This window comes from Protomyctophum bolini, assembly GCF_963924005.1.
Source record: "Protomyctophum bolini genome assembly, chromosome: 14".
NCBI lineage: Eukaryota > Metazoa > Chordata > Actinopteri > Myctophiformes > Myctophidae > Protomyctophum > Protomyctophum bolini.
The window spans coordinates 5,783,778-5,801,374 of record NC_137875.1 but is presented as its reverse complement, the minus strand read 5'-3'; the positions used below and the strand labels follow the sequence as shown (position 1 = coordinate 5,801,374).

The following is a 17,597-nucleotide window of genomic DNA, read 5'->3' as shown; positions in this document are numbered from 1 at the left end:
GATAGGTTGTAGTTGTAGGACTAGTAATGACTGGTCTAACCAATGACTAGTCTAAACTAAGTACTGTCTAAACTAAGTACTGCACCCGATTCTTTAAAGTAGAATTTTAATCTCTTCCGTTTTTCCCCCTCATGCTTTACGACCTCCCCCCCCCCCCGATCATCTTGTATGTGTGCTTGTGTGCTTGATGGCGTCTATAATGTTTTTTGTAAATTGTAGGGATGCCGTTTTTTTTTTTTTGCGACGGTGTTGGACGGTGGGCATCGCAAAGTCTGCAGATTTTAAATGAATCTCCCAGGATCTAGCTACAAGCGTGCAGATCTGAGATTTGTTTTAAATCGTGAAAATGTGGCGCAAATCTTTGAATATAATTGATATTCTTTCAGAGCGAACGTTTTTAACTCAAATCTTTGCTTCTGGGGGGGGTCCCTGGAACAACATATTTTCAGATGGGAGTCGGCGGCCAAATACAGATAATTCCGGGGGTCCTTGACATGGGTTTTTCAGGATTTAGAAGACTTTATTTTTTTTTAGAATCGGCCTCAGGTCTAAATTGGTTAACCCATTTTGGCAGATAGCAGATCTACATATCTACAAGCGTGCCACCGAGTGGCGCGCTACGAGCTTGTAGGTCTGCTATTTTTGAAAAATCGAAGAACGCCTGACAGAGAAACATAGCTTTTTCAGAAAACTGTCAGGATGTAGAAGACATTTTTTTAATCTGATCTCAGGTCAGAATGGGTAAAAGTAAAACAAAATGTGAGTACGGTACATTTTCCCGTGTGACCGTGTTCTTCTCCTGTGTTTCTTCTGTTACATAGCTGTGGCTGCCCGGCCTTGGAGCGGGTGTGGGAGGCTGACCTGGAGGCGTGTCACCTCTTCCTGCGAGGCCTCCAGCTCCACAGCGGCGTGGACGTGGACGCTCTCCTCCCCAACGCCACCGCCGCGGCCGCCCCGGTGGCGTGCTCCCAGAAGAGCCAGCTGTCGGCGTGCACCAAAGAGGAAGAGGACTGTGCCATGCTGACCGCTCTGGGGGGACGCTGGACCCCCGAGGCCAACCTACAGAACTCAGAGTTCACTAAGGTAAACACGGACAGTATGTATTCAGAAAACGAAACGCTGATGCTTTAAATATGTCATCATGCTCGTGCATGCATTGCACAGCCGATGTCCATTCAGTGATCGTTCGTTTATTGCCACCGAGTACGAATATGATCTCAGTAAAACGCTCAAGGATATATAGGAGTGTCTGTTGCTCGATGTTATTTTCCAGTGGGACGTCATTGAAAATGTCCCCCCCCCCCATTTTAGCCGACAAGAATATATATATATTTATATTTTTTAAGATATTTCTTTTGCGGCTTACGCCTTTTATTGGTTTTTTGAAGGGACAGACAGTAGGCTGACACGAAACGGGAGAGAGATGGGGGAAGGCTCGGGAGTCGAACCCGCGGCACACTATCCCAGACTGTTACGCCACCGCCTGGGCAAGAATAACTCTTGGATCTAAATCATTCCGTCCCATTCTAAGCAAAGATCCTGTGTCAGACGGCCCATCGCGGTCCCGTCGCTAGTCGCGGTAGAATTAACCATACCTCCCGTTGTTGTCGATCGCCTCAGGAGTGTTTTGGCTACTTCTAGCTACTTCAGCTACATCCGGTCCATCGCTAAATGTGCTCCGCTGCTATAAACCGCTGGGCGCTCTGATTTAATGGGTTAACTAACCCTGAGCGTTCGGGGTGTTACTGTAACAACAACACACTCAACAGGCGGATAGAAGGCCGGTCTGAATTGATTCAATTGATCTCCCATTGATGGGCTTTGTAGCTGCATTGTTACCTTGGATACTTTGTGTGCATGCATGTGCATATTTCTGTGCCTGTGCGTGTGCCTGCGTGCGTGCGTGTGCAAGGGCGTGTGCGTGCGAGAATGTGTGAGTGTTCTTCGCTTCCCTCTCTCACACTTTGACTGGAGGACCACAGCCTCTGGGTCCAGCTCCGCTCATTTTCCCTCCGTTCCCTGAAACTTTCCAACCACCCACGCAGACTCACAGAAGTCCTGACAAGCCTGTCCGGGGTTGGAAAGAAGCCAAAAGACTCCAGTCTATGCTTTGCCAGAGTTGTTGTTCCACGTTGTTATTCTTGGCTAACCGATAATAGCTGCTGTTTTGCCAGCAGAAACATTCTATACATGTGATTTTACAAAACCGTACCGTATAACCCCCTGATCTTCAGTATTTTTATCCTGAAAGATGGCCCCATAACGCAAAGAATAGTCAATAATGACCTCTCTGGTGCATGTTTACTGGTAGAAGTTCCACTTTTTCCACTGATTTTCTAAGTGGGAGCTGTTTATTATCGCCGGTTTTCTCCATCTACCTGTTTGCACTGTAACAATCCCCTTCCACCTGCTCATCATGGAATGCAACCTATCGTAGATGGCTGTAAATAATTAGATGTTTCCTTTCCTTGTCTCCTTGACTTTACTATAGTAATGTGCATGGATCTCTCCTTCCCTACTGCCTTCTTTCCTTCCTTAGTTCCCTTTCTCTTCTCTCTCTTAAAGCCTGGCCTCTCCTAACATTTCTGCAGGAAGTAAAAGGTGAGACAGTCACCTCAGCTCCTGTCTCTCCTTTTCTGACACACCGCTGTACCTAAAATGCAGGAGGATATAATTTAAATAAGACTTTATCCCATGCAGTGACAATTGACCATTAAAACGAAATTGGAAGTACGTATATAGTCATAACATCTCTCACAAGTCAGTATAAGTCTATAAACGCTTCGCTCAACAAGAGACTGAAAGGGAGTCTTGTTGTTAAAACTGGGTGGGAGAGATTTGAAACCTGAAGAATCCATCTAAAGTCTTAAGGTTGGACCTTCATATTAGGTGCAGTGATATACGATTGGTTTTCAAAGTTTGCTGTTCTAGCAACTACCTTTAACACAATCAGCGGCGGGATTTCTATCAAAATAGAAGCTTGGGGTGCCGATTTTACTCTGTAAAGCCCCCCCCCCCCCTTCCGTTCCGGACAAAAACCAGGAGACATATTTTTGCTTGCTTACCTCGCTATCGTTACCATAAAATCGCTGAATAATCCCTCGAGTTTATATTTTGGACGAGAGGCAGGTCAGAAGTCAGAAATGAAGAGCTTAGTACATCCATCTGATCAAAACCATGGAGAGCTCCCTAGATTAGGAGAGACGAGGCATTCTTTCTGATCCGTATACAGGGAAGTGAACGACAACGTGCGTGCGCCAAGAGCAAGTTGGCCTTGGAGGCCAAAAATAAATAAAAAATAAATTCTGAATATTTTTCTCTCGTTTGATATCAATGAAAATGCGCTAGGACAACCCGTCGGTTGGATTAGTTATGACGTTCCCACACGTCGTACGGTCTAAATGGGTTAAAGTGCATGAGATCAGTAGATCTACTGTCATCTGGCAATGTGTGACTAGAGCATTCAGACCGATGACAATGACATGTCATAGAAATGATGAAACTTGCTGATTATTGGACTTCAATCTTATATCACATATTTTACCTGTTTTTGTCATAGTAGATCACGTTTGAATCTTGAAATCTTGAAAACAGCTGTTCTGTTAGAAGGCTATAGGCCTCGGAGGTCCCAGTGGGTTAATAATATCACTCTTGCATTGCATTGGGGGGTTTTCTATTCATTCGGTGCTGGTTCCTTCGCTGCCATGGGGTTATCATGATGCGTTGAAATGACATTTACGTTGTCATGTAGGATAGTCTCTCAGTCTTGAGGTCTACAGGCACTGACGTTTCCTGTAACCTTGCCCTTTAGATGATGGACAGACAGCAGACATTTCATCTGTTACTAGACGTACGGGAAAGATGGCATGTGACAGATTGCATATCGTCACTGTCGTCGTCGGGCACAAAGACAGTTTCTTTTCAGGAAGCTACAGTATACGTTTTCCATGGATCCAATGTAGTTATTTATTCACAAGCACTTAACCCATTCTGACCTGAGATCAGATTCATACGAGGTTTCCACTAGACACACACTGGTCTGATTAACCCATTCTGACCTGAGATCAGATTCTAAAAAATGTCAGTCGTTCTTCGATTTTTCAAAAAATAGCAGACCTACAAGCCCTATGAGCTTGTAGGTCTGCTATTTTTCAATAGCTAAAGCATAACATAATGCTAACACCAAAAGGGGTTCCCTCTCAAAATGGGTTAATACTCATCATTGGTTAAATATTTATAAGAAACCCACAGACATATTTAATCTCTTTCAACCTGGCTGGCCCTATTTTGGGCATGTCTTAATAGGTGAACATCTTTCAATCATTTCAAATATTTTCAGAATTATTTTCTTTATATAAACAGCAAAAAATGGCTGATCTACAAGCTCTACAATGCATATAGCATCACAACATGTGAGCCTGTAGATTGGCTAGTTTTGATATACTTTTGCACGACACTCAGTTATGTGACAAAGTATAAAATAGGGCATACATTTCTGTAAAAAAAAAAAAAAAACATAAAAATGAATTAATATTGAAATGGAAGGTTTCTGCCCAAAGGCGATGCTGTGTTGGCAGAGGGACAAATTCAATACAAGACAATCTAGGGAGTGTTATTGGTTGGAGGTTACAGATATTGATGTTTCAGATGTGGAGCTACAGTATAGATAGAATAATATTGTCCTTCCGACCTTCTGTAACTTTACTTGCTTTTACTTTTTTAACCCATTTAGCCCTGACGTCGAACTTTAAAAAAATCTAAATCCTGACAGTTTTCTGAAATACCTCATGTTTCTGTATCAGTGGTGCTCAATATTTCATGTCAAGGACCCCAAAAATCATATGTAATTGGCCACCGACCCCCGTCTGAAAATATGTTGTTCCAGGGACACCCCCAGAAGCAAAGATTTGAGTTAAAAACGTTTGCTCTGAAATAATATATATTACATTTTTCAAAAATAGCAGACCTACAAGGTCGTAGCATGAGCTTGTAGATAAAGTATAACATAATGCTTTAAAACACCAAAAGGGCTTCCGGCCCTGAATAGGTTAACAAAGGAATATTAACTGACATTATTTTAAATTTCAAAATACTAATCATACATACTAATTATTTGTTACTTGCCCTAAAGCCATAAACAATACAATAATGTGTTGCTGTAGGTAGGCTCCGGTAATTACCTTTTTTTAGCATAGAATGTACAATTATAATGCATGCTGAATTCTAACAAAGAAACCTCCTGTTAATCCATTTCCTCATTGTCAGTTTTTGACAACAAATTAATGAGACTCCACCCCCTTCTAATTATAATGACCCACCATGAATACAATACACAGACGACATAATTGTATTTTCAATAATTCATGTATTTTTGTATTATTTGTATTATTTTTGTAATCTGTTGCGTCAACAAACCTTTCTCTTGTCCCTGCAGAAATTGGAGGAGTTTTTGTTCTGCATGGAGGAAAATCACCCAGAGGTAAATGTTAGTGTTGGTGGAGTCAACATGAATTCAAACTGTTATTAGATTGTTGTTACATGAATGCACCTAACCTTAACCTCAGTAAAACTATGCCTAAACCTAACCTTATTCCTAACCTTAACCTCAGTAAAACTATGCCTAACCCTGAACTTATTTCTAACCTTAACCTCAGTAAAACTATGCCTAAACCTAACCTTATTCCTAACCTTAACCTCAGTAAAACTATGCCTAAACCTAACCTTATTCCTAACCTTGTCCTTAACCTCAGTAAAACTATGCCTAAACCTAACCTTATTCCTAACCTTAACCTCAGTAAAACTATGCCTAAACCTAACCTTATTCCTAACCTTAACCTCAGTAAAACTATGCCTAAACCTAACCTTATTCCTAACCTTAACCTCAGTAAAACTATGCCTAAACCTAACCCTATACCTAACCTTAACCTCAGTAAAACTATGCCTAAACCTAACCCTATACCTAACCTTAACCTCAGTAAAACTATGCCTAAACCTAACCCTATACCTAAACTTAACCTCAGTAAAACTATGCCTAAACCTAAACTTATTCCTAACCTTAACCTCAGTAAATCTATGCCTAAACCTAACCCTATACCTAACCTTAACCTCAGTAAAACTATATGCCTAAACCTAACCTTATTCCTAACCTTAACCTCAGTAAAACTATATGCCTAAACCTAACCTTATTCCTAACCTTAACCTCAGTAAAACTATGCCTAAACCTAACCTTATTCCTAACCTTAACCTCAGTAAAACTATGCCTAAACCTAACCTTATTCCTAACCTTAACCTCAGTAAAACTATGCCTGAACCTAACCCTATACCTAACCTTAACCTCAGTAAAACTATGCCTAAACCTAACCTTATTCCTAACCTTGTCCTTAACCTCCGTAAAACTATGCCTAACCCTAAACTTATTTCTAACCTTATTCTCAGTTAAACAAAATAAAGAATACAAGAACCGTCGGACCGAGCGGTCGGTGGAAAAATGGAGTGGCGAGATGGTTTAGGGGCGACCGTACCGTACCTGATATACAATTGGATGTTGTTCCATATTTATTAAGCGCTCCAGTATGTCTACCTAGTACCTACAGGTATAGTTCAGCCACAAGGGAATGTTGTTTTTCTGCACGTCCCGTATTATGCCTTTCATGTCCACGTGTTGACATTCTGGAAGTGTCCCATTTGACCCAGACGTCTTCTGTCTGGACAGGAAGTGTTCCCTCTGACCTCTCTGTAATGACTGAAAGTAAATGATTCCCACTTAGCCCGCTGCCCTGCTGCCACCGGGGAGATTGATCTCTCTCTCTGTGTGTGTGTGTGTGTGTGTGTGTGTGTGTGTGTGTGTGTGTGTGTGTGTGCGTGTGCGCGATCTCTGTGTGTGTGTGGTCTGCTGTTCATTTGCTTCTAATCCATACTAATTGTCCTTTCAGCCTCTCCTTGTCCTTACAAACCACACACACACACACACACACACACTGTATTGACACAATGTATGTGTGATGCACAAGGACGATTATTGCTATGGTGCATACCTTTAATCATATTATCAAACGGTGCATGCATTTAACCATATTAACCAGATGGCATGATGCATACAATACCTAACCATATTACTGGAGTAATCGGGTAGTTATGGAAGAGCCTGCTGGTTAGCACCGAAACATTAATTATGATGACATTGGCATTTGAACATTTTAATTCACGATAACACATTTTTATGATGGCGTTTCACGGCTATTTTTAAAATATGAATTCTTCCATGTAATGAACTTTTGATGTATGATTCCCCCCCCGAGGCCTCTTATTCTGTCTCTCCTGCTGTTTATTAGCGTTTTCCATAAATACCAAGGACGTGCTATCATAAATCTGTTAAATCTCTTTTTAGCTCTCTCTTGTTTAGCAAATGTCTCTCACCCTTGAGAATAAAACACAGTGTGACTCTGCCTCTGTAAAAGGGGCGACCGTGGCTCAGGAGGTAAGAGCAGGTTGTCCAATGATCCATGGGTCGGCGCCGGTTCGAATCCCGGCTCCTCCTCCACTTCACAATGGTTAATTCGTTCATACATTGGGAGGTGAAGCGGCGAACAGTCGACGCTAGCGTCCTCACTTCCCACATTCACACACCGACGGTGGCGAGCTCACACCGACCGACTCATTGGAGGCAATGTGGGGTTCAGTGTCTTGGACACTGAACAAGGACACTTTGACATGTGGACAGGAGGAGGAGCCGGGATTCGAACCGCCGACCCAGGGATTGGACGACCTGCTCTACCTCCTGAGCCACAGCCGCATGGGTGAATGTAATGCACTATGTAAAGCGCCTTGGATAAAGGCGCTATTATAAATGCACCATTTACCATTTAAATGACACTATCTGCCAATAATATTATTCAAATATCCTATACCAGCACTTCCCTAAAGGTAGAACAAAATAAAAATAATTGTACACATACTTTGCTCATGCAGTATTCAAACATTGTTTTATGTTGGGGCAAATAACAGCAAAATGAATATATCTCGCCCACATACTGAGTAGACAGTGTATGACATTTTATTATGGTATTATTTGTCATGTTGAAATCTCATTTAGCACAATATAATATCTAATGTTTCCTGCTGTGATCAACACAGTAGGAACAGAACGTTAACCCATTCTGAACGGGAACCCATTTTGGTGTTCGCATCATGTTATGCTTTAGCTATTGAAAAATAGCAGATCTACAAGCTCATAGCGCGCCACCGAGTGGCGCGCTACGAGCTTGTAGGTCTGCTATTTTTTGAAAAATCTAAGAAAGACTGACATTTTTAGAATCTGATCTCAGGTCAGAATGGGTTAATCAGACCAGTGTGTGTGTCCAGTGGAAACCTCGTATGAATCTGATCTCAGGTCAGAATGGGTTAAAAAACATCTCCGAGCGAGACAGCTGTTTTCAATTTGGGATTTAATTGGCCGTGCACTTTTTGTTGCACATTGCCTCCCAGGGCAGTATTAACCCATTTAGGTTGTCGAAATAAAAAAAATCTAAATCCTGACAGTTTTCTGAACTATACCTACTGTATGTTTCGGTATCAGTGGTGCTCAATATTTCATGTCAAGGGCCCCCAAAAATTATATGTAATATGCTTCCGCCCCCCCCATCTGAAAATATATTGTTCCAGGGACCTCCCCAGAATTAAAGATAAAGGTTAAAATGTTCACTCTGTAATAATATATATTCAAAGATTTGAGGCACATTTTCACGATGATTTTTCAAAAATAGCAGACCTACAAGTTCATGAACTTGTAGATCTGTTATTTTTCAATAGCTAAAGTATAACATAATGCTTTAAATTAAAACACCAAAAGGGGTTCCCGCCCAGAATGGGTTAAGGTTATGACTCGTGTCCATCCTTGCAATAGATTGCATCAGCTAAAGCGGCTAATATGCAACGTTATAAACGCAACCATCTCAGTGCAAAAAAATAGCAAATTGCATTTCCTGTCTCTCTCCCTTGGGATGGTAGAATTGGGCTTCCCAGGGTGAGACTTTTCTACAGCGTGTCACTTAACGCTAACAGGACCATGTGCTCCGTCTCATTCGGAAAGGATATTATAACCTATCAAATGTTGAATGTTCCTTCTGACGAGATAGTGGTTTTGTCCCAAAGGTACAGTGACATGAATCGAGACGACCAAGAAAAGGTAGTGTCGGATGAAATGGGTTTCCATGGTAATCAAAGCCTCTCGCACGACAGATACATTGAACTGAATCTGGCAGTGGACACATGGCGAGGTGATGACATGCTGAGGAGAAAAATTCAAATGAAACCATAAAATAACATGAATTATGCCTTACATCCCATAGCTGCGCAGCCAAGGGACCACTTGGGGTTTCCTGAAAAAAAAAACCTGTCAAATGGAGGGAGCTAACTAGGATGTATGCTGCCTAATAGCAGTAATATATGAGCCACTCCTACAAAGCCACTAAAATTCCTAAAAGAAAAAAAGCTACCCGACAAGCTGTGCTTGCAAATAAAACACAAAGCTGTCTCTTTGTCCTGTGGGCTTTTTTTCCTAACTTGATGGTTTACTTAATTGCTTAATTGCATCACAGATGACATCTTGTCGTGCCGCCCTCCGGCCGCTTACCGTTGAATATTTGAGCTAAAGAGTTTGCGTTAGCCTGTAAACGCAGGGGCAGTCCAGGGCAGCACGCCGCAGAGACGGAGAGGAGAGGGGAGGGGAGGAGAGGGCCAGTCCAGGGCAGCACGCAGCAGAGACAGAGAGGAGAGGAGAGGGGAGGAGAGGGCCAGTCCAGCGCAGCACGCAGCAGAGACAGAGAGGAGAGGAGAGGGGAGGAGAGGGCCAGTCCAGCGCAGCACGCAGCAGAGACAGAGAGGAGAGGAGAGGAGAGCACAGACATGAATTTATAAAGATGAATTAGACAGCATTGGGCCGTAGGGGGCTGATCTACCTGCCGCTATGAGTCAGACTCCACTTCCATGCTGTTTGACCGGCAAAGCAGTGAATCACTGCGTGTGTGTGTGTGTGTGTGCGTGGTACTTACGTGGGTGTGTGTGATAGAACTAGGACATGCTGTCTGCACAGTGGGGCCCCGTCCTAATTATGGCCCGGCCCATTCTCCTAACTGAATACGCAGCCCTGCTGCCCCTCCTGCCATTCACCAGCCTCTGCCCACCTGTGCCAATCATCACCCTCAAAACACACACTTACATTGTCCTTAGGCTGGTTTGTGCGCATTTTTTGGGGGGAAAAAGGAACCCCTTTTGGTGTTTTAAAGCATTAGTTATACTTTAGCTATTGAAAAACAGCAGATCTACGAGCTCGTAGCGCGGCACTCTGTGCCGCGCTACGAGCTTGTAGGTCTGCTGTTTTTGAAAAATCGGGAAAATGTAGTGCAAATCTTTGAATCTATATTCTTTCAGAGCCAAGGTTTTTTTAACTCAAATCTTTGCTTCTGGAAGGTGCCTGGAAGTAACGACATATTTTCAGATGGGGCCAATTACATATAATCTTGGGGGGTATTTGATCTGAAAATGCAGAAGTGGGGAACCAACTTTCTCAAGGTTTTCATATGTTCTTTTTTTCCATTTTAAAATTGCACTCAGATGTCACTTTCACTTCAATGTCAACACGAAATCGCTCTGAAGAGACCACTTTCATGTCGGGGCCATCACCATCATTTCTGATGCTGAGACTGAGAGCCTGCTACCCTGTTACTGTAAATCTCTATAATATCTCTGTTTTCTCTCTCTGATGCTGAGGCTGAAAGCCTGCTACCCTGTACTGTAAATCTCTATAATATCTGTTTTCTCTCTGTGTCTGTCCAGGACGAGGTCAGTGATGCTCTGGGGGCTCTGGACCTCACAGAGCACTGTGAGCTGATCAGCGACAGACTAATCATCCTGGAGGACGAATTGCAGACGGCCATGCTGAACCGAGATCAGGACCGCACTGATATCCTTTAACCAGAGACTCCCCATTTCCTTTTGTACGCATGTGAATTGTACGTGTGTTTGATATGTGTGTGCATGTACGTGCCTGTGTGAGGGCGTGTGTGTTTGTATGCGTGTGCATGTACGTGTGCCTGTGTGAATTCACCATTTGTCAGCCTTCTGATATGTGTGACTGTGTGTGCATGTATGTGCCATGTGTGAGGGCGTGTGCCAGGGCCGGACTGGCCATAGGACGTACCGGGCATATTCCCGGGTGGGCCACGACCGTAAGGTCCGGGCATGCTGCCATTCTGCCAGGGCCATCATGAGAACTTCACTGTATATATGTCTTGAATCGTTTTGCCAGTATTATTCTTGTGAGAGCAACAAAGGGTTGTGTAGTTGTCTGTTGGTTTGTATCATTTATGTGGTTCTGTAAAAGTGGTGGTATTAGGGCTTGTTTGTTTGTGTGTGCCTCGAAGGAGCGGGCGGTAGAGTTTCTGCTGTCTGCGAGCTGGTTGTGGTGGGCCGGTCTGGGCCAAATTCACACGAAGATGGGACAAAACGGGCCGAATTTTTGTCCCAGTCCAGCCCTGGCGTGTGTATTTGTGCGTGTGCATTTTTTTATTTTGGTGTGTTTCTGTTCATGTCCATATGCCTTGTTGTCCTATAGTTTGACTCAATATCAGACCTTCCAGAATACCTTTAAAACCCATTCTGGGCGGGAACCCCTTTTGGTGTTAGCATTATGTTATGCTTTAGCTATTGACAAATAGCAGATCTACAAGGTCATAGCGAGCCACCGAGTGGCGCGCTTACGAGCTTGTAGGTCTGCTATTTTTGAAAAATCGAAGAACCACTGACATGGAAACATAGCTTTTTCAGAAAACTGTCAGGATGTAGAAGGACATTTTTAGAATCTGATCTCAGGTCAGAATGGATTATGGTGACTGATGTGTGAGGCCTGTAGCTCTCTATACCTTTTAGAGAGAAAATGGAACAGGAGCCTCAACTTGTCTTCTGTGACATTAGAGGTCCATTCAGAGAGGGAATTAAGGATAAAATTAGCTCTGACCATTTCTCTTCTCTGGATGAACACATGTGTGTGTCTGTGTCTCTCTCTCTCTCTCTCTCTCTCTCTCTCTCTCTCTCTCTCTCTCTCTCTCTCTCCCTCGTCTCTGTTGCTATTTCAAGCTCTTCCCATGTCTAATAGGAGTGGCATGGAAAATGTAAGCCGGGTAAAAAGTCCAAAGCAAGGTTATGAAGGCTGTTACTTACAGTCCCCCGTGAGCCAGGATTAGACCTGGGGAGACGGACAGGGAGCCCGGTGGAGCCCGGTGCTGGTGGCAGATAGTGGAATGTCATCCACGTCTTAACACATTTTGTACATAATACGTCCTGAAACGTCATAAGGATTGGAACCGAGAGGTGCCTTAGACGTCTGTGGACGTCCTAGCGACGTCCAAACGACGCGGGGCGAGATAATAATATTCAGAATAATTACTTTTTTTTTTTTTGGCATTTCGCTTTTCGCTTGCCGTATGCTAACGCTCTGTGAAACTATTAGCTTGTCATTGACTCCCATGTTAGCGCGGCGGAAAGAATGACTCGTATCTCCTCATCCAGGGCGCTCTCCGTGGTGATGAATGGATCGATATGCTGGCGCTGCGTTTCTGCTCCTCATCCGTCTCTCCCGCAAAATATGAACTCTTTTTGGAGCGTATATAAATATATTAAGATGATCGGAGATTGTGAGGTCACTTTGTCAGTCAACTTTTTTAAGAAAGTATTTCCGGTTCATGGCTTTCAAAATGGAAGCGATCACTACTCTGGCGATTACTCCGGCGCAAGCAGCGCCTTTATTTTGATGCAGTTCCGGTACTAAATGTGTTAATGTCCACCCTGCCACCATCGCAACCCTCCCCCTCCCTCCGGCCTGTTCGTTCCCTCTCATTGGCTCTGGCTCTGGGGGGGGGGGAAATTACAATATCCGTGATAATGACTCTCATGAAACCGTTGAAGCCGAGCAACGGGTCACAATGCATCCATTTCCGTCCTAATTAAGGAGCTGATTAGAAATGGATTACTGGTTTCACTGTTCTGACCTGCTCGGAAAAAACCAAAGAGTTCATATTATTAAGGAAATATAAGAGAAAAAGGCTTTATATATTTCAGCGTGTGTAAAAACGTGCCGGGTAACCTGCTCTCATCTTCTTCTTCTGTCACGACTTGTTTCCTAGTTTAGCGCAGAGGCTGAGCAGTAGTTCCATTTGGGATGGGTCCATTTGGTTCCATACTCTCAGCGTTAAATTCACACTGACCCCTTTTCCACCGGTTGGTTCCCAATGGGAACCGGTTCAGTTCTTTTTGGTTCTTGAGCCAGAGCTCCAAAATTGTTGGGAAAAACTAGACCTATATTAAATTGTTTATAGGATCAATAAGGGTAAATTAATACATGATAACCCTTCCACTGTAGTAGCTTTTTCATATTTTCTATTATTTTGCATATTTTCCTACATAATGCCTCATTTGCATATTTAAAAATGTGTAATACAATAAATCATTGTCTTCGTGTAAGTACTCAATTGGGGAAGTTTCATGATGATAACAATCTAATATAGTTATGGTTTTGCCCACTCAATTCATAATTAACGTTACAATTTTGGAGCTCTGGACTCATGGACTAAGAACCACAAAGAACTGAACCGGTTCATTGGGAACCAACCGGTGGAAAAGAACTGAACGGGTTCCCATTGGGAACCAACCGGTGGAAAAGAACTGAACCGGTTCCCACTGGGAACCAACCGGTGGAAAAGAACTGAACGGGTTCCCATTGGGAACCAACCGGTGGAAAAGAACTGAACCGGTTCCCATTGAGAACCAACCAGTGGAAAAGAAATGAACCGGTTCCTATTGGGAACCAACCGGTGGAAAATAAATTAACCGGTTCCTATTGGGAACCAACCGGTGTGTGAGTGGGCTTTACTATGTAGATTGGTATCCCAGAGAAATGGTATCAAATCAGGCTCTGTGGCCTTATGCATATCAAATCAAACCGGGGGTCCTTGAAATTAAAAAAGGTTGAGGGGCTGCTGATGTATTTTATTGCTTCTGTGTGATTAGTGATTTGTCTCAGCTGCTGCTGTGCTGTCAGGCGAGTATACTGCCAGCTCCTGCATAACGCCATACTGTAGCAGCCTCAACATTCAGAAACGGACCCAGACTGACTTAATTGGTCCATGTCCCTGTTTCAGTTGTCCTTAGTTAGTTACTTTATTGACACAAATGTATAAAACATTGGGTCCAAACAACAATAAAAAAAAACATGAATCAAAAACTACAATACACAACACAGAATCCCTTTACAACAGGAGCTCTCTATTGCTCCACACGTGACAGGCAGGCCATGTAGCATACGCAAAGTCTCTCCGTTAGTGCCCACAAAGAGTGAGCTCAAATCAATACCCTCAGTCATCGCATGTTTTCCTGTGATGACTCCCGCGGCTATGATGACCATGAGTCCATGACTATGATTCCCGCGTGTCATTCTGTTTCCTGGTGGCTTGTGGTGGTCCAACACGGCCCTTACTAGACACTGATCTCTCCTTTGAGTTGTTACGCGCATCTATATAAAATCTGTGAAGTGGTTGTAATGTGGTTGGGTTGGATATAAAATCTACCTTTGAGGGGAGGCTTTAGCCAGGGCTTCACTTCACTTCCAATCATCCCTTTTGGCTTCATGCTACCTGAGAAGTCTCAGTGAACACTGTGCATTATTCACGAGAGGCTCTTTAACGGCCGGTTAATAATGAATGAGGACAATCTGTGTTTCATTCTGAGAGCAAAACGAGCCATCGGGCCCCATCTGCCATCAAAGGCCTCCCTTTGATTTACCACTTAAACCGGACACTCGGCGCGATTAATTTGTGTCTAAAGCAGGTTAACCCATTCTGGGCGGGAACCCCTTTTGGTGTTTTAGCATTATGTCATGCTTTAGCTATTGAAAAATAGTAGATCTACAGCTTGTAGGTCTGCTATTTTTGAAAAATCGTGAAAATGTGCCTGAAATCTTTGAATATATATTCTTTCAGAGCTTCAGTTTTTAACTCAAATCTTTGCTTCTGGGAGGGTGTCCCTGGAACAACATATTTTGAGAAGCACTGATATAGAAACATGAAGCATTTAATTTTAAAAAGACATTTATAAGAAAAAGTCCTTCTGTACACCTACAATGGACAGGTGCGTCGGATTTTTCTCTACTTAAAAAGACATTTATAAAATTTCGACATCAGGCCTAAATGGGTTAAACAATGGCCCCCCTCCATCCCCCCCATCTGATGAGTGCATCTATCCCGTTTCAACGAAGGCCTATGAATAATTTAGCAGGGCAGTCTGTGTGGTTGGAACCCCTCACACTAACCCACACAGCTTTTAGAGATGAAATTAGCTCATGAATAGTGAATTTGGATGAGGTTAAATTGAGTGTGACTTGATGATCCGAACTAGTAGTAATCACAAGTTTTTGGTGACCAAGTGGGGAAAGATTGATGACTTCATAAGACTCCGGACGACCACCCCCCTCCCCTCCCTTCCCCGACTGCTATTATCATTAACCACAGCCAGACTCGGAGGAGGACCGCTACTGTCACATTTGCCCTTAAATGTGTCTGGTGGCACATCTACGCGTGAATGACATGTTGATGGATGTGTGGGTGTGACTCTCAGTCTGTGGTCTGTGCGTGGCTGCCTGGCGTCTACACGTTTCTCCTTAACTCACCTTGCTGCACCATCCTTAGAGAAGGAGGTTCGGGAGGTCAAAGCCACTCTGCAGACCATGCTGGCACATCTCAGAGTGGGAGGAGAGGAGAGTGAAGAGGACGTGGATGAGGTGCAAGATGTTGACCTCATGGAAGATGGCACGGAGGAAGATCTGGAGGAGGATGAGGAGGATGAGGAGGAGGAGGAGGACCAGTATTTCAGTGACAGCTGGAACATTTGACATGGACAATACCAGTGAGTGTTTGTGAGGACTCACACAATGGCATGCGTTCTCCAGTGTGTGTGGTGGCTGTGGCCCCCGGCCCCATGTCGTGATTGGGGAATTGACCTCCCCGACTTGGCAGCAGCAACAGATCCAATATCCTTTAGATATAAATGGTTCTCAAAGTGTGGTCTGGGGATCCACAGGAGTCCCCTCGTATAGGGTTCCAGGGGGTCCCCAGCAAAATGAGAAAAATATGGCATACATTAATCAATGTACAATTTTTGAAAGCTGTTGAAAACATGTACAAGCTCTGCTACAGTACATGTGTTTTTTTTGTATTTTTGGTTAGTGAATCATCCAGAACGATTCTGAAAAGTTTTTGGAAATCATTTTGACAAAAATGTTTACACGGATCTTTTGTTCTGGGGGTCCGACCGACCGACCGCGGGGCAAATACATTTCAATTAGGAGGTCCTTGATATGAAAACGTTTGAGAAGAACCACTGATACATAGAACTCCTATACAACCAGCCTCTGTGGTATTGCTGTTAGTTTGGAAGGAGAAAAAAAAGGGCATGTTTTGTATCTAAAGCCTTAAGAATACAATCGTTTTCTTTAGCGTTCGTTAAGTGAACAATGCTGTACTGAAAGCACATTCCGCTGGCCACGCTGTCGTGGTTCATCAAAGTGAACTGAACTGAACAAACAAAAAATTGTAAAACACATGAAGTTTGTTTTATATTGGACTTTGAGACACTTTAATACAAACTGTTGTTGTGAATTCCATGTATCTATGCCAGCCTTATGTTCAGCCAGCAAAAGAACTGTTCCAGCAGCCGACAACGGTTTATTGAAGCTTATCCCATTCTGACCTGAGATCAGATTCATACGAGGTTTTCCACTGGACACACACTGGTCTGATGAACCCATTCTGACCTGAGATCAGATTCTAAAAAAAATTCAGTCGTTCTTCAATTTTTCAAAAATAGCAGACCTACAAGCTCGTAGCGCGCCACTCGGTGGCACGCTATGAGCTTGTAGATCTGCTATTTTTAAATAGGTAAAGCATAACATGATGCTAACACCAAAACGGGTGCCCGGTCAGAATGGGTTATTTATACCACATTTTACAAATACAAACAGCCAAATTGTCAATCCATACAGTATCCTTTTAGTGTTGCAATCATGGTATTAGGAGTAGAAGATTACATTGTTATATTCATAGTTTATTAATCTTTAATTTGGAAATAACAATAAGATTGACTTCAGTTGGATGAGGTCATGGTGCTACAAACTAAGGTGCTACAAAGTGCAAAATCCCCTGAGCTATTTATCAGTTTTGTATCTGGAAAATGTTTTTATATTTTGTTTGTTTTTCCTCTTTATCTTCACGAGGCAGTGTTACACGCTTGGGATGAAATAATGTTGGGAGACATGCTATAATAATCATTAAATATATTATATATTTAAATCGAGCGACAATGGCATGCACATATAAGAAATGTTGACAGATAAAAACGTCACTGAGCACAGAAATGCTGTTTGTAACTACTGTTTCTTTTTCTTTGTCTAAAAAAAAGCACTTTGTTATTTACTTGTTTATTTCTCTTTGTTTGAAGGATCGTCGTTTTGTTACAGCATATTATATAATGTAGGAAGATTCCACTGAGTACCA

The 17,597-nt window shown here is 42.9% G+C and overlaps 1 protein-coding gene across 1 annotated transcript in view; it reads left to right on the top strand.

The window, feature by feature from the left end:
- The window catches only part of disc1 (DISC1 scaffold protein), a gene marked incomplete at its 5' end in the record, with an annotated part of 59,840 nt that extends 42,923 nt beyond the window's left edge, over positions 1-16,917 (top strand). Inside the window, 4 exons of the mRNA XM_080782122.1 lie at positions 822-1,083; positions 5,435-5,479; positions 10,834-10,960; positions 15,726-16,917. Coding sequence (XP_080638248.1) covers positions 822-1,083; positions 5,435-5,479; positions 10,834-10,960; positions 15,726-15,937 — 646 coding nt within the window. The remainder of the gene's footprint in view (positions 1-821; positions 1,084-5,434; positions 5,480-10,833; positions 10,961-15,725) is intronic.
- Between the last annotated feature and the right edge of the window lie 680 nt (positions 16,918-17,597).